The 27,149-nt window shown below is 44.3% G+C and overlaps 1 protein-coding gene across 1 annotated transcript in view; it reads right to left on the bottom strand.

The window, feature by feature from the left end:
* Positions 1 to 27,149, bottom strand: part of ttc7b (tetratricopeptide repeat domain 7B) — a 336,403-nt gene that overhangs the window by 102,157 nt on the left and 207,097 nt on the right. The window contains exons 17-18 of the mRNA XM_067992068.1: positions 26,576 to 26,673; positions 7,720 to 7,860 (exon numbers count right to left, since the gene is read on the bottom strand). Coding sequence (XP_067848169.1) covers positions 7,720 to 7,860; positions 26,576 to 26,673 — 239 coding nt within the window. The remainder of the gene's footprint in view (positions 1 to 7,719; positions 7,861 to 26,575; positions 26,674 to 27,149) is intronic.

Genomic DNA, 27,149 nt, shown 5'->3' on the forward strand with positions numbered 1-27,149 from the left:
CTGCAAAAGGGCTGCCGCCAGCTATGGTATTATAGCCCATGCTGCAAAAAGGCTACCGTCAGTTATGGTATTATAGCCCATGCTGCAAAAAGGCTACCCCCGCCCCCCCAGCTGTGGAATTGTAGCTCAACCTGAAGAGTCAGCACCACCAAGAAAGAACAAAAAATTATAATTTTTTCACCTACTGTATTTTGTATTTAAAGTCAGTGAATTGAAAATGATGGTGCAGTTTGACGTTCTGATTGTTGACATTCTAGTCACTAGAAACATCTTCCAGCCAGGCTCATGATTAAATATTTTCCACTCACAGTACGCTGCCTTTATTGTGCCATTTAAATCAGTTTCATCTTGATTCACATGGTTTTACTGGGAAAAAATATGATTTACTGAAGACAATTCCAGACACAAGTAAAGCCACTGTCCTTGAAAGATGCAATTGCACCGCTCTTAAAAGGCTCTTTCTAAGGCTGATTTTGGCCGAGATCCCAGAGGAATAGGTGTCATACCTTTGGGCGCTATCATCTGGGTATATTCAAACAGTGGTAGCACTCTCACCTCTGAGTCAGGAGGTTGTGGGTTCAAGCCCCACTCCAGAGACTTGAGCACATAATCCAGGCTGACACTCCCAGTGCAGTACTGAGGGAGTGCTACACCGTCGGAGGTGCAATCTTTCAGCTGAGACGTTAAATCGAGGCCCCGTCTGCCTTCTTGGGTGGTAAAAGATCCCATGGCACTAATTCAAAGAAGAGCAGGTGCGTTCTCCCTGGTGTCCTTGCCAACATTTATCGCTCAATCAATATCACTAAAACAGATGTAGGGAAACGCAGCAGCCAATTTGCGCACATCACAACAGTGACTACACTTCAAAAGTACTTCAATGGCTGTAAAGAGCTTTGGGACATCCTAAAGTCACAAAAGGCTCTATACAAATGTAAGTCTTTCTTACTTTCTTGTGTTGGTAGGACTCAGTTTGGGCAGTGGTAGGGATACAACTAGCCTCAGTGCCCTTGTGTTAGGGAGGGGGATAAAAATCAGCTATATATAGTAACACAAGATGTGAACTGTTCATTCTTTTAACAATGTGGAACTGGCTCAGCAAATTTAGCAATCATCCGCAATGTCAATAGGGAATCAGTAAAGAGACAGGAGAGATGAGCTGCCCTGACAGAGGCCAGCAAACGTACATATTAATAAAATATCAGTGCGTGTGTGTGTGAAGTGTTTCTCTAGGGAAATGTACATCTGAATACATTGTCATCAAATATGTTGGATATCCCCAGTGTTTGTGCTGAGTTGGCTGATGTCACTGTGGGGGGAGGGGGGTGGAGGTAGAGGCGCTATTATTGGCCTCAGTCCCCCTGGGTGGAAATCAGGACTCACTGCACTAACTCCGACTCCAACTCATTCTTTCCCTTGATTTCAAAGCTGTGGAACTCTTTACCTCCCTCAGGCTTCTCTTCCTCCTACAATCCGTTAGAAGCCAACCTTGGTATTATGTGATCACAAACTCTTACACATGAATCTACAGGATCTGAAAGGCCCATTACAGTCCACCTGGCCAGTCCCAGTGTCTAGGAAATACCATATTGCACGATACCCAGCATACCCCTCTATCAGGTTTTTCACCAGGTACTTGAATTTGATGGGTACAGTCAACCTTGGCAGTTCTTTCCTTACATTCATTACCATCTGTGTAAAACAGTTAAACCTAAAACTGCCTTTTCATCTTCCATCTTCTGTGGCTGTGCCCTCATGATTTATCTTGCCTTCTCTTCAATCCGATTTTTGGTCTTGGACCAATAGCAAATCCACCATGGCCAAAGTTACAAATGACATCTTAGATGCCTGCACGGAGGGCACTATCCCTCCTCAACCTCTCTGTGCCCTTAGATGCAGTAGACCATTCCATCCTCTTCCACTGCCTCTCCTCCCTGGTCCATCACTGTGGCACTGTCCTCTCATGGTTGCATTCCTACCCGTTTTAATGCAGTCATTATATCTTCTCCAGTGACTCCTCCTGTGCCTGAATTGTGCCCCAGGTTCTATCTGTGTTCTCCTTTGATCTATTATCTATATGCTGTCCCTTGGCAACACCATCTGCAAACATGGAGTCAGTTTCCATTAATATATATCAATGATTTGGATGAGGGAACCAAATGTAATATTTTCAAGTTTGCTGATGACACAAAACTAGGTGGATCGTGAGTTGTGAGGAGGATGCAAAGAGGCTTCAAGGCGATTTAGACAAGTTGAGTGAGTGGGCAAATACATGGCAGATGCAGTATAATGTGGATAAATTTGAAGTTATCCACTTCCGAAGGAAAAACAGAATATTTCCTAAATAGTGATAGATTGGGACATGTTGATGTACAAAGGGACCTGGGTGTCCTTGTACACCAGTCACTGAAAGCAAACATGCAGGTGCAGCAAGCAGTTAGGAAGGCAAATGGTATGTTGGCCTTCATTGCAAGAGGATTTGAGTATAGGTAAAGGAGGTCTTACTGCAGTTATACAGGGCCTTGGTGAGACCACACCTGGAGTATTGTGTGCAGTTTTGGTCTCCTTACCTAAGAAAGGATATACTTGCCATAGAGGGAGTGCAGCGAAGGTTCACCAGACTGATTCCTAGGATGGCAGAACTGACGTATGAGGAGAGATTGGGACGACTAGGTCTGTATTCACTCGAGTTTAGAAGAATGAGAGGGGATCTCATTGAAACATATAAAATTCTGTCAGGGCTCGACAGACTGGATGCAGGGAGGATGTTTCCTCTGGCTGGGGATTCCAGAACGAGGGGTCACAGTCTCAGGATACGGGGTAGGACATTTAGGACTGAGATGAGGAGAAATTTCTTCACTCAGAGGGTGGTGAAGCTGTGGAATTCTCTACCACAGAAAGCTGTGGAGGCCAAATCACTGAATATATTTAAGAAGGAGCTAGATAGATTTCTAAACACAAAAGGCATCAAGCGTTACGGGGAGAATGCGGGAATATGGTATTGAGATGGAGGATCAGCCATGATCATACTGAATGGCGGAGCAGGCTCGAAGGGCCGAATGGCCTACTCCTGTTCCTATTTTCTATGTTTCTATGCTGATACCCAGCTCTACCTTTTCACCTCCATGCTTCATTCCATGACTGCCACAGTGCTGTTGGATTACCTGTCTGATATCAAATCCCGCATGAACCACAGTATCCTTCAGCTCAAAATGGCAAGACCAAAGCCATCCTGTTTGGCTCCCGCTGATACTAACTCACTCCCCAAGGCTGCTCATACAGACTGAATGTGATTTGGATGGGGTAGGAGACAGGATTGGGTGGGATAGGAGATGGGATTGGATGGGATAGGAGACGGGATTGGATGTGATAGGAGACGGGATCTAATAGGGCAGGAGATGGGATTGGATGGGGTAGGAGATGGGATTGGATGGGATAGGAGATGGGATTGGATGGGATAGGAGATGGGATTGGATGGGGTAGAAGGGAGCACAGCAGAGCCTGATCCTCTGCTCACCAGATGTCCGTGCACATAATTCCAGCAGCAGTCGCTTGATAACAATCAGAAGCAGAAACTGTGGCCGTTTTTATCCTCTAGGTGCAGAGTTTAACTGCAGCACCTTAGCCCGTGAACTAGCTAATTCAGCATAGATCAAGGATAAAATCTAGGATCCTCCTGGTCTGTAGAAGAACATAGGAAATAGGAGCAGGAGTAGGCCATAAGGCCCCTCGAGCCTGTTCCGCCATTCAATAAGACCATAGCTGATTTTCTACCTCAGCTCCACTTTCCCGCCCTATCCCCATATCCCTTCATTCCCTTAGTATCCATAAACTTAGCTTAACTATTCACTGGATAAGCTCACTGAGCCAGTGGGGGAGGGTACACTTTCCAACCTACTGTCCTGCATTATGAGCTTTGGTCTTTCACCCTAGGTTTCTCTCAAAAATCTAAATCACTTGCTTTTCTGATCTAGCAGTTTATGAGCTGCGATGTCACGCAACAACAACTTGCATTTATAAAGCACCTTTAACATAGTAAAACATCCCAAGGCGCTTCACAGTAGAGATTATCAAATAAAATTTGATACCGAGCCACATAAGGAGATATTAGGGCAGGTGACCAAAAGCTTGGTCAAAGAGGTAGGTCTTAAGGAGGAGAGAGAGGTAGAGAGGCGGAGGGGTTTCCGGATGGAATTCCAGAGCTTAGAGCCTAGGCAACCGAAGCACAGCTGCCAATGGTGCAGCGATGAGAATCGGGGATGCGCAAGATGCCAGAATTGGAGAAGTGCAGAGATCTTGGAGGGTTGTGGGATTGGGGAAGGTTACAGAGATAGGGAGGGTCACAGCCATGGAGGGATTTGAAAACATATGGTGGCTTATTTCTCAGTAAAATACTTCACTTCCAGATTTATTTTGTATTTCAAGTGCAGAATTATAACTCACTGATACTGAAATACGTATCCACAATGGGGCTGGAGAAGGCATTTTTCGTGAATGTTTAGATGTTGTTTGTTGATGAATACGTCACCGTAATACAGTCACACAAGCACGAAACTGAAACCTCAGTGAGCTGGAAGCTGCCACGTTTCACAGAAATCATCTGCATGCACACTGATCAGAAGGTGTTTACTTCCTCCGTATGTTCAAGCCGATTATTTAACATTCTCAATGCTGGATTTTTTTGAGCTGCAAAAATCTTCCAATCCAACGACAGAATTTTTTTAAAATCCTCTCTCTTGAAAGTTTCCACTTGCACCTTCCCAGGGTAAGAATGTGAGCTGGAGATGTGCTTCCCTTCTGCTAAAACTATTCTAAGAGGTCCAACAAACTGGGTGACCGGCCCTACAATTGGATGCGTCTGGCTTTCTCTCTACAATAGACACTGAGATCGGAAACTCACTGTGCACCAGGCTATTCTAACCGTTTGAGGAGTTCCAGCTCACCACCAGTGTTCCATTCTCCCCCTAATAAAAATCAATCGATCTCAGTCTTGAAAATTTAATTTGACCCCCAGCATCTACAGCCTTTTGGGGAAGAGAGTTCCAGGTTTCCATTACTCTTTGTGTGAAAAAGTGCTACAGTCCCCACAACTTAAAATGCCCACGTTTAAAACGGGCAGTCGCTAATATCGACTAGATATCCATCTGCATTAACGTCAATTTCAAAGTTGCTGGTTATAGAGTTTCAAGTGACGTTTATTTTGGGCAGAAACAGCTGGGTTTACTCACGTTCGCTGAATGTAATAAAAGGGCCTTAGTGAGGCAGACTTCACTTCCCTTAGGCTTTCATTTCTTCTAAAACAATCCGGATACGAGCCAGCGCTTAAGCAAATTCACTGCGGGAAGCACTTTGAGAAATTCCGATAATGTGACAAGGCGCTATATAAATGCAGAGATCTCTCTTCTTTAGATTTTTATAAGCAAAATAAAATTGGGTTTAAATGAGAGCTCCATCATTTTGCTGCATGATTATTTTTATGCCCTGGAGCTGGGAATGTGCTACATTGATTCAGATGTTACAATTTCTCTTAATACATGAAACCTTCTGATTCACAGCCTCTGCTGTTGATAGATAAAGTTAGGTTTGGTACCATCCACTGCAAACCACCCCCAATATTACTGACTCCTATATACATTTCACCATTTCCTAATTTGTAGCTTTTTATCTGAAATTTGATCATTCCGTTTCACTCTTAATTCTGGGCAAATGATTTAAAAAAAATTGTACTTCTAATTTCATTAACACTGGCCATCGCATATAGCGGGCAAATCATGTTTGTATGAAACCGCTCGTTATGTGGTGGGGACTGTACCCGATTTCATTCCGAAATGGCCTAGCTCTAATTTTAAGATTGTGCCCCCTTGTTCTGGATTCCGCCACCAGAGCCTCCCCACAGCTTCTCTGTATCTACCCTGTTGAAATGCTGAGTTTGAAACAAAAAGAAGAAATAATTTCAGTAATGTTTTTAGATCAATAAATTTTGAACACTGGAACCTGTAATTATAAATAAATAAACCGCCTTCTGTCGAGTGTTTCCTCCTATAGAAGCTGTCTCTCATTTACTTTATTTTACGTTCTTCTTTGGTTTTAACTGATGCTCCATTTAATTCAATCAACACCTAAAATATACCAGCATAACACATTCTCTAGTATCCTATATCATCTTCATCTCCTTATGAAACAACACATTATGTGCAAATATACAAACATTCATGGAGTTCGAGACTCATAGCGTTGTTGGTTCCCAGGTTGATGCCCATTTATCCTGTACTCCTTGTTTGAATCCCTTCAAGCAGGTTTCCGCCTCTCCCACTGCACCAATTAGCCCCAACCAAAGTCATGAATGGCATTCTCTGTGACTGTGGCGCATTATCCCTCTTCGTTCCCTCTGCTGCCTCAATCACACCATCCTCCTCCAATGCTTCTCCTCTGTTGTCCAGCTTGGTGGGACTGCCCTCACTTGTTTCCACTCTTACCTATCCAATTGTGGCCAGAGCATCTGTAGCAATGGCTTCTCTTCCCAACCCCCCATTGTCACCTTGGGAACACCTTGGACCCCCTCCTGATCTATATGGTGTCCCCTGGCCACATCATCCACGTGTACATTAGTGGCACCCAGCTCTCCACTACCTCTCTGGACCCCTCCATTGCTTTGGTACTATCCAACCTTTGATGAGCTGCAATTTCTTCCAGCTAAACATTGGGAAAACCAAAACCATCGAATTTAGTTCCCGACACAAATTCTGTACCCTTGCAACCGATTCCATCTCCCTCCCCGGTCACTATCAGGCTGAACCAGATTGTTGGAAACCTTGGTGTCCTATTCGAACTCCAGCTGAACTTCTGACCTCATATCCTCTCCATCACAAAGGCCGCCTACCTCTACCTCTGTAACATTGCCCACCTCCACTCCTACCTCAGCTCGTCTGCTGCTAAACCCTCAAACAAGCTTTTGTCACCTCCGGACTCAATTACTTCAATGCTTTCTTGACTGGCCTTCCATCCTCCACCCATCGTAAACTTCAAATTGTTCATATCCTTTCCCGCACCAAGTCTCACTTGCCCATTACCCCTGTCTTCACTGACCTATATTGGCTCATGATCCACCCCAATGCCTCGAATTTAAAGTTATCATCATGTTTAAATCCTTCCATTGCCGTATCCCTCCCTATCTCTATAACCTCCACCAGCCTTATAACACCCCTTCCGCATTCCAAACTCTACGCTCCTCTGACACCGGCCTCCTGTGTATCCTCCTCCCTTTGTCAGGCATGCTTTCAGCTTACTAGGCACCCCCCTCTTGATTTCCTTCGCTAAACCCCTTTGCTTCTCCACATTTAAGACTCTCCCTTACACCTACCTCTTTGACCAAACTTTTTGGTTTACCCTTCTAATCTCTTCTTTGGCTCGGTGTCTGTTTTTCCTTACACATCTGTAAAGCACCTTGCAAAGTTTTTCCATATTAAAGGCAACGCATAAATGCAAGTTGCTGTTGTTGTGCTTTGTGCAATACATGGTATAAAGCTCCTGTCAGTTTATAACTGCATAAAATGACTTACCAGGAGGACGTACCAGCAATGCTGCAGGAGATCTGCTCATGTATTTTGAAAAAACGTGTGTGCGCGCGCGCTTGGAATGTTGCTTTGCATCTTTTTAACCTCATTCTGTAGCTGAATACAAAAGTAGAAACAAAAGAGCGGCACAGAATCACCGCAAGTTAACCTGCATGCAACCAGATCTGGGCCAAGGTCATCCAGGGGTGCATCGGACCCTGCTTGGGCATGCTGCTCTGCAAGGACGAGGCCACCTCCGACAGTGCTTGCTCCACTCTTGAGACTGCGATCGACGTGGCGTGCACCGAACCTGGGGGCGCAAGAGAGATGGTCATCATTAACATCGGCAGTGGGCCAAAGTTTCACAAGGACTCAAAACAGAGGGTACAGCACTTCACATCATCAGGCTCAACCACCACAATGAAGCAGTCCTTCACCTGCCAACTCTAAGCTGCCCTTTGTAGAACTGTGTCAGGGGATTAAATGTGACTTAAAACCTACCTCTTTGCCCAAGCCTGTCACCAAGCCTAATATCTCCTTAAATGGCTTGGTGTCAAATTTTGTTTGATAACACTCCTGTGAAATGCCTTGGGATGTTTTACTATGTTAAAGCAGCGATATAAATGCAAGTTGTTGTTGTTTGGTCGGGATTTCTTTTCAATTTTGTATTTTAGCTGAAACTGTACAGAATGAAAAACTAAAAGGTTTTAGAGCTGTATTTTTATTAGCTATCTGAAGAAATGTTAATTTAATTATATTAATACGATATACAAAGATATATAAAAAGAACATTCTTATGAATGGAAATAAGTGAGACTGCGAGTTCTGTAATTGAGGACAGCTAAAAATGGATAGGTCGCCATTTACTTCTTCTCTAACAGGATGAGATTAATTGAAGATTTTTGATAGTATCAAACCTACTCAAGATTTACTTTCAGCTGAAGACATTGATAGGATCACAGTGAAAGCAAACTGCAGTCAAGCCCAGAAATGTGCTGGATTAACAGGGCTTTTTTCGGCTAATTTCTTGTATGGGTAAGAACTTAAGAAATAGGTTCAGGAGTAGGCGTGCGGCCCCTCGACCCTGCTCCGCCATTCAATAAGATCATGGCTGATCTTCGACCTCAACTCCACTTTTCCGCCCAATCTCCATATTCCTTGATTCCCTTAGAGTCCAAAAATCTCAGCCTTGAATATACTCAGCGTCCATAGCCCTCTGGGATAGAGAATTCCAAAGATTCACAAATCTGTAACAGCCCCAAGTTGGTGATGCCTACACTGCCACTGTATATATCCTGCTGAGTGTGCAGTTATACCGCAGGTACTGTTTTAGAGAGTGTACCTGTTTTTAGAGTCATGCAAGCTGCTGGTGCTGAGTTCTGCAGTTATCTCCACACCTCTCCCAAGCCCAGGAACCTGAGTGAATTTTTTAAAAGGTTGGTAAAGTTTAAAAAGTTCCCTGGTTGGATTGCCTTTAAGTTAGGTCTTTACCAACATTACAAACGTTACACTGTTCGCAGATATACTGGTTCATAGTGTGAAATTAACTACATGACGTGATCTTATATCCAAATCCAAAAGTCACTCAAAGCTGACTGGTGACCTGTAAACTGGCTGCACTTTAGAAGCCTGTTACTCCTTCCGTGTACAGAATGGCTTTACCCTACTTTCTTATGCATGTGCCTGTCTCTTCAGTGGATGCACAGTCTTCCTACCCTCCTATAGGAGTTGCTGACGCGGTAGGCTGCCAGTGAATGGAGGTGAAGGGTGTAAATTGGTAGTTGTTGCATCAGTTTGCAATTTACCCCACTGTGACCCCCTGCTGGAGGAAAGACATGTCTGCAGTCACCTGCCCATCAGCTGCAGCCCAGAGTGTGCATTTAGAAGGCATGTCGAGGGCTTAAACAGGAATAAACATACAAAAGAAAACAGAGTGTCTTGTGGACAGGAAATACATTATTATGCCATGTTTATAGTCAGAAATGGAATCCAAACCAAAAAATACCACAAAAGGCAAATCGTGTTTAACTAACTTGATAGAGTTTTTTTTGATGAGGTAACAGAGAGGGTCGATGAGGGCAATGTGGTTGATGTGGTGTATAAGGACTTTCAAAAGGGGTTTGATAAAGTGCCGCATAATGGGCTTGTCATCAAGATTGAAGCCCATGGAATAAAGGGGGCAGTAGCAGCATGAATACAGAACTGGCTAAGGAAACAGAGAGTAGTGGTGAACGGCTATTTTTCAGAATGGAGGGAGGTGTACAGTGGTGTTCCCCAGGGGTTGGTAATAGGACCACTGCCTTTCTTGATATATATTAATGACTTGGACTTGGGTGAACAAGGCACAATTTCAAAATTTGCAGATGACACAAAACTTGGAAGTGAGGAGGATAGTGATAGACTTCAAGAGGATATAGACAGGCTGGTGGCATGGGCGGACACCTGGCAGATGAAATTTAACACAGAAAAATGCGAAGTGATACATTTCGGTAGGAAGAATGAGAAGAGGCATTATAATATAAACTAAAGGGCACAATTCTAAAAAGGGTTTAGGATCAGAGAGATCTGTGGGGTATATGTACACAAATCGTTGAAGGTGGCAGGACAGGTTGAGAAAGCGGTTTAAAAAGCAGAGGGGATCCTGGGCTTTATAAATAGAGGCATAGAGTACAAAAGCAAGGAGGTCATGATGAACCTTTATAAAACACTGGTTTGGCCACAATTAGAGTATTGTGTCCAGTTCTGGGCACTGCACTTTAGGAAAGATGTGAAGGCCTTAGAGAGGGTGCAGAACAAATTTACTAGAATGATTCCAGGAATGAGGGACTTAAATTATGTGGATAGACTGGAGAAGCTGGGGTTGTTCTCTTTGGAACAGAGAAGTTTGAGAGAAGATTTGATTGAGGTGTTCAAAATCATTAAGGGTCCAGACAGAGCAGATAGAGAGAAACTGTTCCCACTGGCGGAAGGTTCAAGAGCCAGAGGACATAAATTTAAGGTGACTGGCAAAAGAACCAAAGGTGACGAGGAAAAACCTTTTCATACAGCGAGTGGTTAAGATCTGGAATGCACTGCCAGAGGGGGTGGGGGAGGCAGATTCAAAAGGGAACTGGATAAGTACTTGAAACTAAAAAATTTGCAGGGCTACGGGGATAGGGCGGGTAAGTGGGATTAGCTGAATTGCTCTTGCATAGAGCTGGCACAGACTCGATGAACCAAATGGCCTCCTTCCATGCTGCAATCTTTCTATGATTCTATGAAAAGCTGTATATATGTAAAGTATTCTGAAAACTTTTAAGCAGGGAATCCCTGCCAGTATAAATTCAGGTGGGCCTTACCTTGCATGATCAGATATTATGCGGAAGCTGAAATGAAACCCCTTGTGTGTAACTCAGTGAGCCTATTATGCTGCTGTACTGAGGGAAGTGCCTTGTTGTCAGGTATCCAGATGCTATATGTTGTTGGCCCCTTCCCTCTTTGCTGGCTAGTTCCACAATGGGGCTTTGCCAGTCTGACAGTGTGGATCCTGATGAAGGCTCCAATTCGTAGCAGGGCAGGTTGAGAAAGCAGTTAAAAAGCAGAGGGGATCCTGGGCTTTATAAACAGAGACATAGAGTACCAAAGCAAGGAAGTCATGATGAACCTTTATAAAACACAGGTTCGGCCACAACTGGAGTATTGTGTCCAGTTCTAGACACCGCATTTTAGGAAGGACGTGAAAGCCTTAGAGACGATGCAGAGGAGATTTACCAGAATGATTCCAGGGGTGAGGGACTTAAATTACATGGATAGACTGGAGAAGCTGGATTGTTCTCCTTGGAACAGAGAAGGTTGAGAGGAGATTTGATAGAGGTGTTCAAAATCATAAAGGGTCTAGACAGAATAGATAGAGAGAAACTGTTCCCATTGGCGGAAGGGTCAAGGACCAGAGGGTATAGATTTAAGGTGATTGGCAAAAGAACCAAAGATGATATGAGCAAAAACTTTTTTACACAGTGAATGGTTAGGATCTGGAATGCACTGCCTGAGGGAGTGGTGGAGGCAGATTCAATCATGGCCTTCAAAAGTGAACTGGATAAGTACTTGAAACGAAAAAATATGCAAGGCTACGGGGATAGGGCAGGGCAGTGGGACTAGCTGGATTGCTCGTGCATAGACTCGATGGGCCGAATGACCTCCTTCCACGCTGTAACCTTCTATGATTCTATGAACCATTAACAATGACAACAACTTTCATTTATATAGCGCCTTTAACATAGTAAAACGTCCCATGGCGCTTCACAGGAGTGTTATCAAACAAAATTTGACACAGAGCCACATATTAGGACAGGTGACCAAAAGCTTAGCCAAAGAGGTAGGTTTTAAGGAGCGTCTTAAAGGAGGAGAACGAGGTAGCGAGGGGGGAGAGGTTTAGGGAGGAAATTCCAGAGCTTGAGGCCTAGGCAGCTGAAGGCATGGCCGCCAATGGTGAAGCCATTAAAATTGGGGATGCACAAGAGGCTAGAATTGGAGAAGTGCAGAGATCTCGGACAGTTGTAGGGTTGGAGGAGGTGACAGAGCTAACCTCCCTCTTTCAGATGCTGATTGCCCTGCAGAGTATTTCCAGCATTTTCTGCTTTGATTTTATGGTTCTTTCACAGTTACTGCAACGCCCTTTAGAAAGGATGTGAAGCCCTTAGAGAGGGTGCAGAAAAGATTTACTAGAATGGTTCCAGGGATGAGGGATTTCAGTTATGTGGATAGACTGGAGAAGCTGGGGTTGTTCTCCTTAGAGCAGAGAAGGTTAAGAGATTATTGGATTGTCGTGTTCAAAATCATGAAGGGTTTAGATAAAGTAACTGAAGAGAAACGGTTCCCACTGACGGAAGGGTCAAGAACCAGAGGACACAGATTTAAGGTGATTGGCAAAAGAACCAAAGGTGACATGAGGAATAAGTTTTTTACGCATCGAGTAGTTATGATCCGGAATGCGTTGCCTGAAAGGGTGGTGGAAGCAGATTCAATCATGGCTTGCAAAAATGAACTGGATAAATATTTGAAGGGAAAAAATTTGCAGGGCTATGGGGTAAGAGCGGGAGAATAGGTCTAACTGGATTGCCCTTACAAAGAGCCGGCATGGGCTCGATGGGCCGAATGGCCTCCATCTGTGCTGTAACCACGCTATGATTTTATGTTAAAAAAGATTTAAAAGCTACAGGTTTAATACTAACAACTAACACTTCGTTTTTACTTGCTACTACTTTTAAGTTTCAAGATTAAAAGCATTCATGAGATTGCCTTAAAACCCCCCAAAAAGCAAAATTTAATATTGTATCAGAAGCTGTGCAATAAAAACAGGGAACATCTTATGTTAACTACTATGAAGAAAAATATATTTAAAAATGCTTGTTAAAATTTCTATGGCTTACTAGACTCATATGGCTGATGAACTAAAATGAAGAGTTACATTATAGAATTGATATATCGTGTAATAGCTAATGCTCCAATTGACTAAGTCACTCCCGTCATACTGTTCTACTTGCCTGGATTTACATTTCAATCGATAAAACATTTTACTGCACTAACGTTTTCTATTGACCAAGATCTGAACGCTACAGAGATATGACTCATGCAAAATAAATAGACTTGAGAGTCGGACACGCACAGAGAGACAACAAACACAGCGGCTGTGTGCAGCCCAGCAGCAGGCCAGCAATGCTAAACAACCACATGGTATCAGCCTCCGGCACATGCGGGGTGCGGGGGAGGGAGGGAGGGGGAGGAGAGAGAGGGCAGACTGCGTCGCAGCACGAGACAGGCAAGAGCAGCTTTGTAGACTTAAATCAATATTGCTGGCCGAGTGTACTCAGATCTCATGATTGTACCAGGGCCTGAAGAGGCAGAGCACGGGAAGGGGGGGTGGGTGAGGGGACAAACAGCGACAGCCTCAGCTTGTAGCACCAGAACACGCTCCTGCTGATGAAGACTCAGCGGTCACATTCGAAGGTGGACAATAACGTGACTGAATCGAACTAGTAGGGCTGTAAACAAACTCTTACTTACAAACTGAAAAAAGGGAGAAAAAACCATGAAAGTAAGCATCTGGAGGGTTGCCTTCAAACAACAAATCAAATCAGCAATTAAAATCTCATTAAAACCTCCTGCAAGCAGATTTGTGATTATCTTTCATACTTTCTTTAAAAAATAAAATTTTGTTGAGTGTACTTTCAACTTTTAAGTACCCATGAGATTCAGGTACGGATTGAAGTGGACGTCAGCCATTTTAGGGCAAGGTAATGGCAGATTCAAATACAGAAGTATCTCCATCTCTCCTGATGGCACTAAATCATGCTGAGATATGGCTCCACAGCCCCCCTGCACCTCGCCAGAATGGCAGCTTCTTCATGTGTGATGAGGGTCAGCAGGCTGTTTGACTGTGGAGGGCGTCAGAGCCAAATCTGAACCTGTCCTCACCCGACATCCACACGCACAATTTTTACAGGAGAGCTACCAGGAGCCGAGATCCTTGCCCATTTATAGCCCAGAGCTACAGTGGCTTATTGTAGCACCCCTGATGCTGCCTGGCTGAGGTCAACTTTGTATGGTCCTGGGATCAAGGGATTAAACCTGGGACATTCCCGGTCTGTTTGGCTGAACACCACGCTTAGCCAGTGCACTCACCAACTGGGGGAGCTATGGGATTGAAATCCTTTCCCACTGTTACAAAATGCATATTAGAAAAGCATGTACATCCCTGCTAACAAGCACTGCTCATTAATGTGACTGGAACATATGTCTTCTCTAAACTGAAGATAAGGAAGGGCATTTGAAAGCCTTTTGCTGTGAAGCAGAATAAATTGGTGGCCCGTGGCTCTGTGCCATGGGTTCACACCATTTATTTAAATTTGGGGCCAAGCAGAATGAAACACGGAAATCTGCACAGCCTGATAACATCCAGCAGTTTGTTGTTTACAAGATTCTGCTTGTCTTCTCTTGCAGCTTCTACTCAATGAGGAGGTACGGTCCCAATGGGTGCCCTGTACCTTGCACAAGTGGCCATTCTTCATGGATGAGCCGAGACAGTGAGTGCCAGCAGGCTATTCCTCAGGGAAGGGTTTCACAGCCTAGCTCAATCCTGTGCCCGTCTGATACTCAGACACACGAGACTTCCAGCAGGGGTAACTGGATCAGGAGTGAGAATTCTGGCCAATTCTCCCCCTCCCTAACCCACAGATGCTGATGCCAATCGAACACTAATTGTTATGGAATCAATGTTGTCCACAAGAATTTGTACAATAGCATCCATTGGACTCTCACAATACTGCATGGGAATCCTCTCCCTCTTTCATTCCAGTCTTGTTGTCATGAGCACTTGTAGACAGCAAATGTCTGGCTAAACCTTGTGTGGATTTCTCTATATCTCATTGTTATACTCTATTTCAGGTGTCGCTGGGATTTCAGTGAAGCAAAAGGTTGTGTGCATCTGACATTTTCATCTTATGTCAACTAGAACAGTGAAGAACATCCTGTACAATTACAAATTTTTCTCCTTGTAACCTGGGATTGTGTCTGGAGAAAGCATTTGGAGCTGTATAGCACTAAGGTGAAGTTAGAGGTCGGTCACTGATACTTGTAGTTGTGGAACCACTTTAAAGTGACTAGAGTTTCCAACTCTGGTTGAACGTAGTTCTAGAGGTTTCACCACATGACCTCCCGCCTCCAATCACCCCGTCCAGTCAAACAGCAATTTTTTCCCCCGCATCTTCGATATTTTTATAACTAATAAACTACAGTGTTCAAAGAAAATCAATTTTTTTAATGCCTCTGTTTCTCCTGGGTTGTTCACAACAGTGCCCAGGAGATTAATCTTTAATTCCTAGAGACTACAGGACAATCACAGAATTATAGAATGGTTACAGCACAGGAGGCGGCCATTTGGCCCATCAAGCTCGTGCCAGCTATATGTAAGAGCAATCCAGTTAGTCCCATTCCCCCGCTCTTTCCCCGTAGCCCTGCAAATTATTTTCCCTTTAAGTATTTATCCAATTCATTTTTGAAAGCCACGATTGACTCTGCTTCCACTACCCTTTCAGGCAGCACATTCCGGATCATAACTACTCGATGCGTAAAAAAGTTTTTGTTTCTCGATCCTTCTGCCAATGGGAACCGTTTCTCTTCATTTACTTTATCTAAACCCTTTGTGATTTTGAACACTTCTATTAAATCTCCTCTCAACCTCTGCTTTAAGGAGAACAACCCCAGCTTCTCCAGCCTATCCACATAACTGAAGTCCCTCCTGGAAGTTGGCAATCTTAGAGGTGACGGATTAACAGTTTCACACAAAAAGTGTATTGGCACAACACCAACTTGAATTGGCTTATGTTTTTTCTATTCCAAAGCTTATTGATGTCTGTACACTAAATCTCCAAACTGCAGTGCATGGGCTGCATGCAGCCTGAGCCCTGGCAATTCGTCCCGCGAAGCTCAGGAACTCAGTGCAATCTGTGCTTACATTTCTTATTCCTTGGTTTTCCAATGTGAATTTTGCGGGGCTGGTTGTTTGGAAAGGGCTGTTTTTAGTGGCTGCATATAGTGATACCACTATTTCCAGCCAGAATGGAGATGATTGGGTAATTCCCCCGTCAGGAGATCACACTACTGTAAGTGACTGGGATTGATTTTAGGCACATAATTTGTATTATGTAACTATCCCCCACTCACTACATTTTGCTGGAGAAATCACCCTGCTTTTATCGGGAGACGTTGCTGCTACAGAGGGTACAAAGGAGATTTACGAGGATGTTGCCAAGATTGGAGAATTTTAGCTATGAGGATAGATTGGATAGGCTGGGGTTGTTTTCTTTGGAAGAGAGGAGGCTGAAGGGAGATTTAGTTGAGGTATATAAAATTATGAGGGGACTAGATAGAGTGGATAGGAAGGACCTATTTCCCTTAGCAGAGGGGTCAATAACCAGGGGGCATAGATTTAAAGTAATTGATAGAAGGATTACAGGGGAGCTGAGGAAAAAAATTTTCACCCAGAGGGCAGTAGGGGTCTGGAACTCACTGCCTGGAAGAGAAGTAGAGGCAGAAACCCGCATTGCATTTAAAAGGTGCTTAAATGTGCACTTGAAGTGCTGCCACCTGCAAGGCTACGCGGATCAAGAACTGGAAAGTGGGATTAGGCTGGATGGCTCTTTTTCAGCTGGCACAGGTACGAAGGGCTGAATGGCCTCCTTCTGTCCCGTAAATTTCTATGCAGTCTCGGTCATGAGTTGGTTTGTTGTAGTTCGTAGAGACTCCTTTTAAATAGACTCTGTAGATTGTTTGCTGTGGTGCGGTGTTTAAACAGACTCTGTTTGCTGAGTAAATAGACTTTGCTTTGCTGTAAAAGAGATTTCCAGGGTTTCTCTAAAGGGGTAGACTTGGTGCTGTGTTTGCAATTGGCACAGGACATGCGCTCCCATGGAAATGAAGCTGGGAAGGGGGTCCTATCTCATTTTCCCCAACCAAAAGGCACCCAGACTTGGAGCAGCCCAAAGGGACTGGCAGCAAGTCTTGCACGGGGGACCCCCTTCAACTTGAGGGTCTGTTGGGTCCAGGCAGCAAGGTGAAGAAGGCACAGAAAAATTAGTGGCCTTTTTTTTTGCAGGGACCCTTGGGATCTTCAGGCCAGAAGATCCTGAAGCTGGCAGCCAGACTTGTAGCTATGCTGCTGTTTCCACAGTATCAGCTGTGGCTCAGTGGTGGCACTATCTGAGTCAGAAGGTTGTGAGTTCAAGACCCACTCCAGAGACTTGAGCACAAAATCTAGGCTGGCACTCCAGTGCAGTACTGAGGGAGCGCTGCACTATCGGAGGTAATGTCTTTCAGACGAGACCTTAAACCGAGGCCCCATCTGCCCTCTCAGGTGTACGTAAATGATCCCACAGCAATATTTCGAAGAAGAGCAAGGGAGTTCTCCCAGTGTCCTGGCCAATATTTATCCCTCAAACAACCTCACTAAAACAGATCATTTAGCCATTTATCTCATTGCTGTTTATGGGATTTTGCTGTGCGCAAATTGGCTGCCGCGTTTCCTACGTTACAACAGTGACTTCAAAACTACTTAATTGGCTGTAAAATGCTTTGGGACGTCCTGAGGTTGTGAAAGGCGCTATATAAATGCAAGTTCTTTCTTTCTTTCCCATCCTCAGTTCTTGGCATAAGGCCCAGTGCTTGGGGTGCGACCGAACCGCTAACGACCCAATTCAGGTGCTCTGAGGTCAGGACAGGTGGACCACACCTTGCGCACCCTCTGCCCCAGGCAAGAGGGCAGGGCCATGATGATCAGCCCCTATATCTGTCCCCGAGGCTCCGTGGTACACGTAACTATGCAGGCCAAGAAGACAAAATACTTGGACATCCAATTGTTTTCAAGTGTATATCCAATTTCCAATTGGATATATACTTGAAAAGGAAAAATTTGCAGGGCTACGGGGAAGGTCAGAGGAGTGGGACTATTTAAATAGCTCTTTCAAAGAGCCAGCACAGGCACAACAATGGGCCGAATGGCCTCCTTCTTTGCTGTATGACTCTATGATCCACTAAATGAGCCCGGTGACATAACTGGGAAAAGTGTTCAGATCCGAAGCTTCTGAAATAAAGATTTGACAGGAAAAAAAATGAGCACTAAGTATAACGTCATCATAGAGAATCTGTATTTCCAGGAGCCTCGGACGAAGAGAAAAGAATCGCAGCCCATTATTTCTGATTGTGCTGCTGCTGCTATTGCTGTTCGGAGAATTATTTACATATTTTACATGTAAACAACTGCTTGTGGCAGCAAGTTAATAATTAAACAGGATCTAGCCATAAATTCAAGAACACACCTGAGAACTCCCACGAAGGGTCCCATTTGAAACAACCTATCTTTGTCTATCTCAGCGCTTGATCAATCTAGAATCATAAAACACAGAAGGAGGCCTTTCGGCCCACTGTGCTTGTGCCGGCTCTTTGAAAGAGCTATCTAATTAGTCCCACTCCCCTGGTCTTCCCCCATTGCCCTCCAAATTTTTCTGTGGGATATTTCCAGCACGGCCTGTATTTTTTAACCCTCAGTTTACATAGGATGGCATAGAAAAAGGGCGTTTGGCCCAACTGGTCAATGCTGGTGTTTATGCTCCACACGAGCTTCCTCCCGCCCCATATTCATCTAACACTATCATCTATTCTTTTCTCCCTCATGTGTTTATCCAGCTTCCCCTTAAATGCATCAATGCTATTCGCCTCAACTACTCCTTGTGGTAGCGAGTTCCACATTCTTACCACTCTCTGGGTAAAGAAGTTTCACCTGAATTGCCTATTGGATTTATTAGTAACTACCTTATATTTATGACCCCTAGTTTTGGACTCCTCCATAAGTGGAAACATTTTCTCTACGTTTACCCTATCAAACCCTTTCATGATCTTAAGGCCTCTCAGGTAACCCCTCAACATTCCCTTTTCTAGAAAAAAGAGCCCCAACTTGTTCAGCCTTTCCTGATAAGTATAAACTCTCAATTTCACTTTTCTTGAAGTTACCCCTTACTATTTCCCCCCTTTTCCTCCAGAGCTCTCAGTGTACGTGCATTTTCCGTGGTTTGCGGGGGCGGGGGCGGGGGGCTGTGGTGTTCTTCAATTGGCAACTAGGAAGTCCCGAGGCCGCTGGAGGCGATGACCTGTTGGTCACCTCCCTGTCCACAGGCATATGGCAGGACTGCAGTGTGCGCTGCTCCGTGATGATGCCAGAGAGGTGTCAACTCACCGCAGAGGGAAATGCAGATCTGAGCTCATGTTGTACTGCATCATGGAATGGCTCCTACATGCCACCTTCTCAAGTATTATCCTATAGGTAATTATGATAGTTTCTCCTTATTTACTCTATCAAAACCTGTTTCCACTGGCAGGAGGGTCATTAATTAGAGGACACAGATTTAAGGTCATTGGCAAAATAAGCAGAGGGGACATGAAAAGAAACTTTTTTATGCAGCGAGTTGTTATGATCTGGAATGCACTGCCTGAAGGGACGGTGGCAGCAGATTCAATAGTAACTTTCAAAAGGTAATTAGATATATACTTGAAAAAGAGAAATTTGCAGGGATGAGGGGACCAGGGGAGTGGGACTAATTGGATAGCTCTTTCAAAGAGCCGGCACAGACACAATGGACTGAATGGCCACATTCTGTGCTGTATGATTCTAAGTATCAGCTTTGATCCCTGCTTTGTGCTGAGTTTGCTGATTTCAGCCAAGGCAGTAGTAGTAGTGCTACAACTGGTCTCAGCATCGCCGAGCAAGGAAGGGGGAACATCTCAACCAGGGCCCCTGCTCCTCGTCACTATCTAGTGCTGGAATGTGTCAGGGCATGTGTGTTGAGTGAGAATAAGATCAGGGATCGACGTGAATGCCCCTATGGTTATATATCCTGCTGACACTACATGTACTCACAAATGAAGAATAGCCACTTAGGCAAAGTAACTGCTGAGATATGGGCACCTTCATGAGCAGAGTAAACACAAGGGGAGAAAGGTTGTCTCTTCTTGCCACCAAAAATTTCTAGTGCAGATAATGTCCACGGTGGGCGCCAACATGACCTGCCTGGCTCAAGTTACTACACTCAGTGGCTCCCTAATGAGGTGCTGGCATCGTGCAATCTCATCCCATAATGGGTAACAACAAACAGAAATCCAATGAGAGATTGCTGTCCACTCACGTCACATAGCATACGCCTCCCTCACACACGGTCAAAACAGCTTCCAGTTCTGCATATAAATGCAGGCTATCTGCTATAATTGGGTAAAAAGCATTGTTCCCTCAGGCTACAGCCTTTCACTTCAGGCACAACAAATCATTCTCAGTCACTTCTACAACTGTCCCAAGGACACTCGGGTATCTTTGTGTCAACTAACTCCACTCAATACTTGTATGCTGTTTTAAATCAGTGTGACAGCACACATATGCCAGTCACGTCTTCTGGGAAGAATATGAAGAGTTATTCATTTTTCTAGGTTTTTCTCTGTCACTACTGTTTATGTCAAACTTGGGAATTAATAAACAGGACAAATTTATGCAGTCCTTGTGCAATAATGAAATTGAGCTCAAATCCATTTCTTGGAACAGTCCTGCTTTTCAAACAGATAGATAGACTGAGAGGATGCGTCAGGGAGCTGCAATAAATATCTCCAACAAAGTGACGCTGATTGTGTAGCTCAGGAGTGACAAAGTCTTGTTAGTCTAATGAGTGAAGACGTCAATCAAACTTCATGGCCGCCTGCACTTTATATGTTTGTGGTTGTACGGTGGCATTTTTGACTGGGACATCGGTCCCCACCTTCAAGGTGCGCTTTCTAGAATAATGGAGAATCACCTGTAGTGTTCCAGGGAAACCACAGGTAGGTGGGTTGATCTGAAGGAGGTCATCGGTAGCTGATTTGCTGCCTTATTTTTGCGTTGAAGTTCAGTACCTGGGTTTGAGCAGAAGTGGAGAGGCATTTTAACACGTTGAAAGGGCAACTGACTGTCAACGGGCCTTTTAGGTGCGAGGGAGTGCCTGGGTTCACCTTAGTTAAGAAGGACAAGACATAACTAGACACAATGAATTCTCAAACAATGTGACTGAATAGAAAGTAGTTTCCCTACATTACAACAGTGACTACACTTCAAAATACTTCATTGGCTGTAAAGCACTTTGGGACGTCCTGAGGTCGCGAAAGATGCTATAAACAAAAGTCCTTTTTTTCTTCTTTCTAGATCACTTTTGGGTTTGAAGTGAAATGAACTGCCATTTGATAAGAATGGGGAAAGATGTTCTCTCTGTGACTTGTGTGCAGCAGAATTATTAACCTGTTCTTTACGAACACCCCGACGAAATCTTCCCCCAATGAGGCTGAGCTCACATTACAAATATCTTGTTTATTTAGTGAAGTACTTTAAAAACATATCTTTTTGATGCTGGGATATAAATTACTGGAGAGGTTTTTAAAAACAGAGGTAAATGCTGAAAATCTGAAACAAAAATAAAACTGAAAATGACTGATACACAAGTCAGCATCTGAGAAATGGTTTGGGTGTGGCTCTTCATAAATTTGATTTGAGCATACCAGTGGACTAGGGGTTTCAGTTAAAGCTAATCAAAATGTTTGAGTCTATCTTAGCTGGTGACTGTATTGATACCATGTCCTTCCCAGCCCATTTCATTCTTAGAATGGATGTGAGCTGGAATTAGAACTAATGGATGATCACTATACCTTGATGTGACTGGGTACCTTGCATGTTGATATACTAAAAGATCTGGGGCAGTTAGATCAAAATCCTTCAACAGGTCTATTGTAATTATGTCTGCCTCCATGCAGTTCCAGCAACCGGTTTGAGGATGTGCAGGTACCAGTACCTTGTGCATCACATTTTTGGATCTGTCCTTCTTAGACACTGTGCTAATGTAAGTCTAGACCATTGCCCAAATTGAACGTTTCACTGTTTACTGGGGTGGCCCTCGAACACTCCTTTTGAGCACTGCCCAAGTAAATTGCTTAGTTTTCTGATGTTCTCTGACAGTCACTGAAACCCCATGGGTCCGCAACAAAAGGCTTATACCTGCAGGGGAAACATTAATTCCTTCATTACTGAAGAAAGCATTTAGTCGCGTAAATGGCGTCTCTACGTCAGGACAAGTCTTTCTGTGTCTAGTCTGTCACACGGGGAAATGGATTGGGCCAATTAAATTGAGCTGAAAGCAGGTCAAACCAGTTAATTGAAATGGGGAGAAAAATCCCACAGCGTACGTTAGGAATTGTTGTTTATCCTTCTGTTTCAGAACACTGTTTCCCTGTGTACAAATAGAATATGCACCCTGATCTCCAAAAAGTTCAACTATAATCTTAACCTCAACATATGTTTCCATTCATGATTCTTAACCAGACCTCTCACAGCTAAGGCTCCTTAATTAGTCCACAATACAGATTCATTAATGTCATTAGTGAGATTAGTGCTCAAATCACCCTTACAACCATCATTGTGACATCTTTATTCCCCTGCCTTCTCAGATCTGCATTTGGACTTAGTTTTAAAACGAGGGGATTTACATTGACTGCATCTTAAAGCTGAAATGCTAGCAAACTTGTAATTCAATCAATCATTACGCCAGCAACTGTACTGAGGACACCGTTGGTTAGTGCTCTGAATAGTTTTGGGAGCTGAGCCAGCCAAACTAAGGCTAGTTCCCTGGTCTGTACTGAGTTAACTGACCTCAGCTTAGGTAGCAGTAGGGGTGCTATGATTGGCCTTACTGCCTTGGGTCTGGGATGAAGGGGGGGGGGGGGGGGGGGGGGGAGAGAATCAGTCTGAGTTGAAGAGGAAAATAAGCCTGTAAGCCTGAGGTGGGGGGGGAGGGGTAGGGAAATGAGCCAGGCCGGGGGGGGGCGGGGGGGGGGGGAGGAAATGAACCTAGTGTGGGGGGAGGAGGGGAAATGAGCCTGGAAGTGGGGAAAAACAACCTCCAAGGGGGAGAAAATCAGCTTAGTTCCTACACCTGATCACCAGTGTCCTTGCTAGAAAGTGCAAATGTAGATAAGAGAGCCAGCACAGGCACAACGGGCCAAATGGCCTCCTTCTGTGTTGTATGATTCTATGTTAACAGGCAAGGAAAGGATTTACCTTGGCGTGAGGACAATCCCCACACTGGAATAGGACGTTCATTGTCCAAGCCCACACATAAAGAACGGTCACTTGGGTGAGATACAGGAGGGGAGCTGGTGCTAATGGAACTGCTCTCCAGCACAAGCAGGGCAAAAATAATCAGTCAGACCGCTTCAGAGGAATTTCTGCCCAATATAACACAGCACCGGCTGAGTACAATGACTTATAAAACGCAAATTTATATTCAGACATCAGAAGTTTCTGACTGGGATTACGATGCAGAATGCAACATACCATTCAATCAATGAAAAACATTAAGCAGACATGATTACAACTAAGCCTTCTGAGCCTCCCTGATGGTTCAGCTAGTTTACGTAGTGAGCAGCTGAGCCATGCCGACCAGTGTGATCCCAGAGTTTGATGCTGTGTGTGTGCTGGGTTACCTTATCCCAGCCAGGGCAGCTTCAGTGCCCCGTGGGTTAGGGAAGAGGAAATAAAATCAGTCAGCAGTCTCTCTCCCGATCCTGAGATGGCAACTCCCCTGGAAAGTGCACTGGTGTGGACAGGATTGGACTTGACCCTGATCTCCGTCCCCACCCCATGACAGAACTGCCTGTAGACATTCACAGTCAAGGCTCATGTATTAATGATGGGCACCTGGGTGGCCAGTGTTCATGCAAGTGTACACCAACAACAAAATGCTTTTTGGAAAGAGCACAGGAAAATAATTACCAAGGAAATTGGTGAGCGTGGTTTCAATTGATGGCAATCTAAGTGCTTAAGCAGTAACGTTATTAAACTATGTTTAACAGCAGCTTTGAGTGGCTATAAAATGGGCACTCAGTTCTCAGAACTGACTCAAATCTAATCTACAACCTCCTGTTGTTGCCAAACAAAATGGACTCACTCCGGTCCTGCTAGCTGCAGTTTGTGGAAAACCTGATCACTGATGCATCACAAATTCTGTCATTTTTCCCTGCTATTTTCTCTCCTTAATTTATTCCTTCATGTTTGCAACATCTTCCGTGGTCTGGAGAGCAGGATAATCCAGCCCACTTATGCTGTCGGTTCAACTCTTCGTTTGATCTAATTGGTGGCAAGCTTGAACTAAATGAAAGTGTGCCCTCTTGGAAAGTTTCACTCCTTTCACTCTACAGGTAAGCTCGCCGAGACTGGCAAACGTCTCTATGAATCCCCTATCCCCACCCCAAACTGACTGGAAGTGAAGTGTGCGCATGTGTGTATGCACAAAGTAGACCAAAATTGTCAGAGGAGACAGAGAGTGTAGTTAGCAAGCCCCGATACTGAGGGGGACAGGGTCTCAGGCTCAGAATGAGATAACAAGAGGAGGTCAGTTAAAGACAATTTAGCAGACAATGAATCAAGACACCTGAAAGGATATTGAGGTCAGCAGGAATATTGTCAGAAACTTGGCAGCACAGTGGATTTCGTTGGAATGTGTTGAAATGGGAAGGCAGTGACTAAAGCAGGGATTCCTTCTGACAGCTGGGTTATCAGAGATTTAAGCAGAAAAAGTACTAGGACAAATAGGGCAAATAATCAGACAATATACAGTAGAGGTTGGAAAGACACAGCAGCAGAAAACATATGGCACTTTTCACATACTGATGATGTCCCAATGTGCTTCAAGCCAATGAATTACTTTTGAAGTGGAGTTATCATTCTACCACATCATTATACAAACATGAAAGAAATGAAAGAATTTGCATTTATATAGCGCCTTTCATGACCTCAGGACGTCCCAAAGTACTTTACAGCCAATTAAATGCTTCTGAAGTATAGTCACAATGTAGGGATATTTGCGCACAGCAAGGTCCCACAAACAACAATGAGATAAATGACCAGATAATTGGTTTTAGTGATGTTAGCCAAGAAGCCTATTTATTAACAATCTGGAGCAGGGTATAGACAGCACAGTTATTAAATTAGCAGATTATTCCAAATTCTGTGGTAGAATCAGGACATTAGAAGGAAGACTTTGATTACAATGGGATCTAGATAGATTGAGGAAGTTGGCCCAGGATTGGCAAATGTCCTTCAATATAGATAAGTGTGCAGTTATGCACAAGGGCGCACAGAATTTGGATATAGAGTATAGCATGAGTGGGTGCAGGTTAGAGGTGACAGGAAACAAAGAGACTTGGATTGGCCATTGACAGTTCCCTAAAGGTTCAAGTGCAGTGTCAGGCAGCTGCAACCAAAATGAACAGGGTCCTGGGCTATATTGCCTGGATTGTTCAGTATAAAACTAGGGCCATGATAACAGGGTTATGTAAAGGCTCTGGTGAGACCTCTGCTGGACTGTTGTGTACCATTTGGCTTCCTCCCCTCCCCCTCAATCTTAAGGGGGACATTGTGGCTTTACTGGAGGTACAGAGAAGGGCAATGATGATGAGCCCCTGCCATTGAGGTGCATTGAGCTGTGGAGATAGATTTCATGCCTCGAGTTTGGATTCGCTGGAGAGGCGTAGGCTTAAGAGGGGGGAATCTGATTCAGGTCTCATTACTGAGGATACTGATAACATACAAATAGATAGATTGTTGAGGCGATGGAGCTGGGTAGAACAAGGAGTCGTTCATTTAAATATGAGAAAGCAGGGAGTGAGTTTGGACGTGCAGAAGTTTTATTCTTCTCGGGGGGTGATCGAACTGTGGAACAGCATTCTGGAAGTGGCAGTGAGGACTGACTCATCACAGTCCTTCAAGAAGGCATGTTTGGAAACAATGCGATTGCGGCAAAAGAAAGGTTAAATTTGGGGCAATAACCAAAAGGCGAGGGCCTCCTGGGGTTTGCATGATCGCCCTTGAGGGGTCAGAGGGTAAGTTTTGACAAAAGTTGCTTGAAATAGCCATCTCTGTGTTTTTTGCTTCTCCTAGGAAGGTGGGGGGGGGGAGAAGTAAGTGTGGCGGTATGGAGATGAATCCAGTAAGAAGTGGAACAAATACATATTGGCCTAATGACCGTTTCTCATCTTCAGTACTTAACATATCAAGACTGCAGCACACTGAATTTGTACACCATTACATTCTGCCACAGATGTAGGTCCTCCCCACCCACCCTCCAATTTAAAATGCATTTAAATCAGTGTACAAGTTACTTTAAAGTAGTGCTGGGCCTAGTCCATTTGATGTACGCATTACGCTATTTTACAGCTCACTGTGGGAGCCCACACCATGCTCACTGTGATCCCCGATCATCTATGTCAGCTGTTCGCCTCCTGTTGCAGCGTCTTAGAACTGAAAGTCTGCCGTATACAGACTGCAGAGGCGATGGAATAGGTTAATGGAGTGAACTCTTAAATCAGCAACACTCCCATGTAGCCCGTCCAGAATAAGACGATAATGTTTAATGAAGACAGAACATAATATTTACCTGTCTCGAGGTCACTGAAATCGGGCAAAGTGACGGTGTTAAGGTTCCGCCTGTCAGCTATGACTCTGTCCAATAGGCTGCTCCCTCTCCCTGAATCACTGCAACAGAGTCCAAAATTCACTACAACATGGTAAAAGAAGATAGGCTGAAAAGGTGATGGGCTAAACAGTTAACGTGTTAAGTGCTGCACAATCAGAAAGAAAGACATGCAATTCCATAATGCCTTTCACAACCCCAGGACGTCCCAAGGCATTTACAGCCAATGAAGTACTTTTTGAAGTGTAGTCACTGTTGTAAATTAGGAAAAATGCGGCAGCCAATTTGTGCACAGCAAGATCCCACAAACAGCAGTGTGATAATCACCAGATCATCTGTTTTTTTAAAAAGTGATGTTGGTTGAGGGGTAAATATTGGTCAGGACACTGGCAAGAACTCCCCTGCTCCTGTTCGGAATAGTGCCATGGGATCTTTTATGTCTACCTGAGAGGGCAAAGACGGGGCTTTGGCTTAATGTCTCGTCCGAAGGATGGCACCTCTGACAGTGCAGCATTCCCTCAGTACTGCACTGGAGTGT

This window comes from Heptranchias perlo, chromosome 10 (genome assembly GCF_035084215.1).
Source record: "Heptranchias perlo isolate sHepPer1 chromosome 10, sHepPer1.hap1, whole genome shotgun sequence".
NCBI classification, from domain to species: Eukaryota; Metazoa; Chordata; class Chondrichthyes; order Hexanchiformes; family Hexanchidae; genus Heptranchias; species Heptranchias perlo.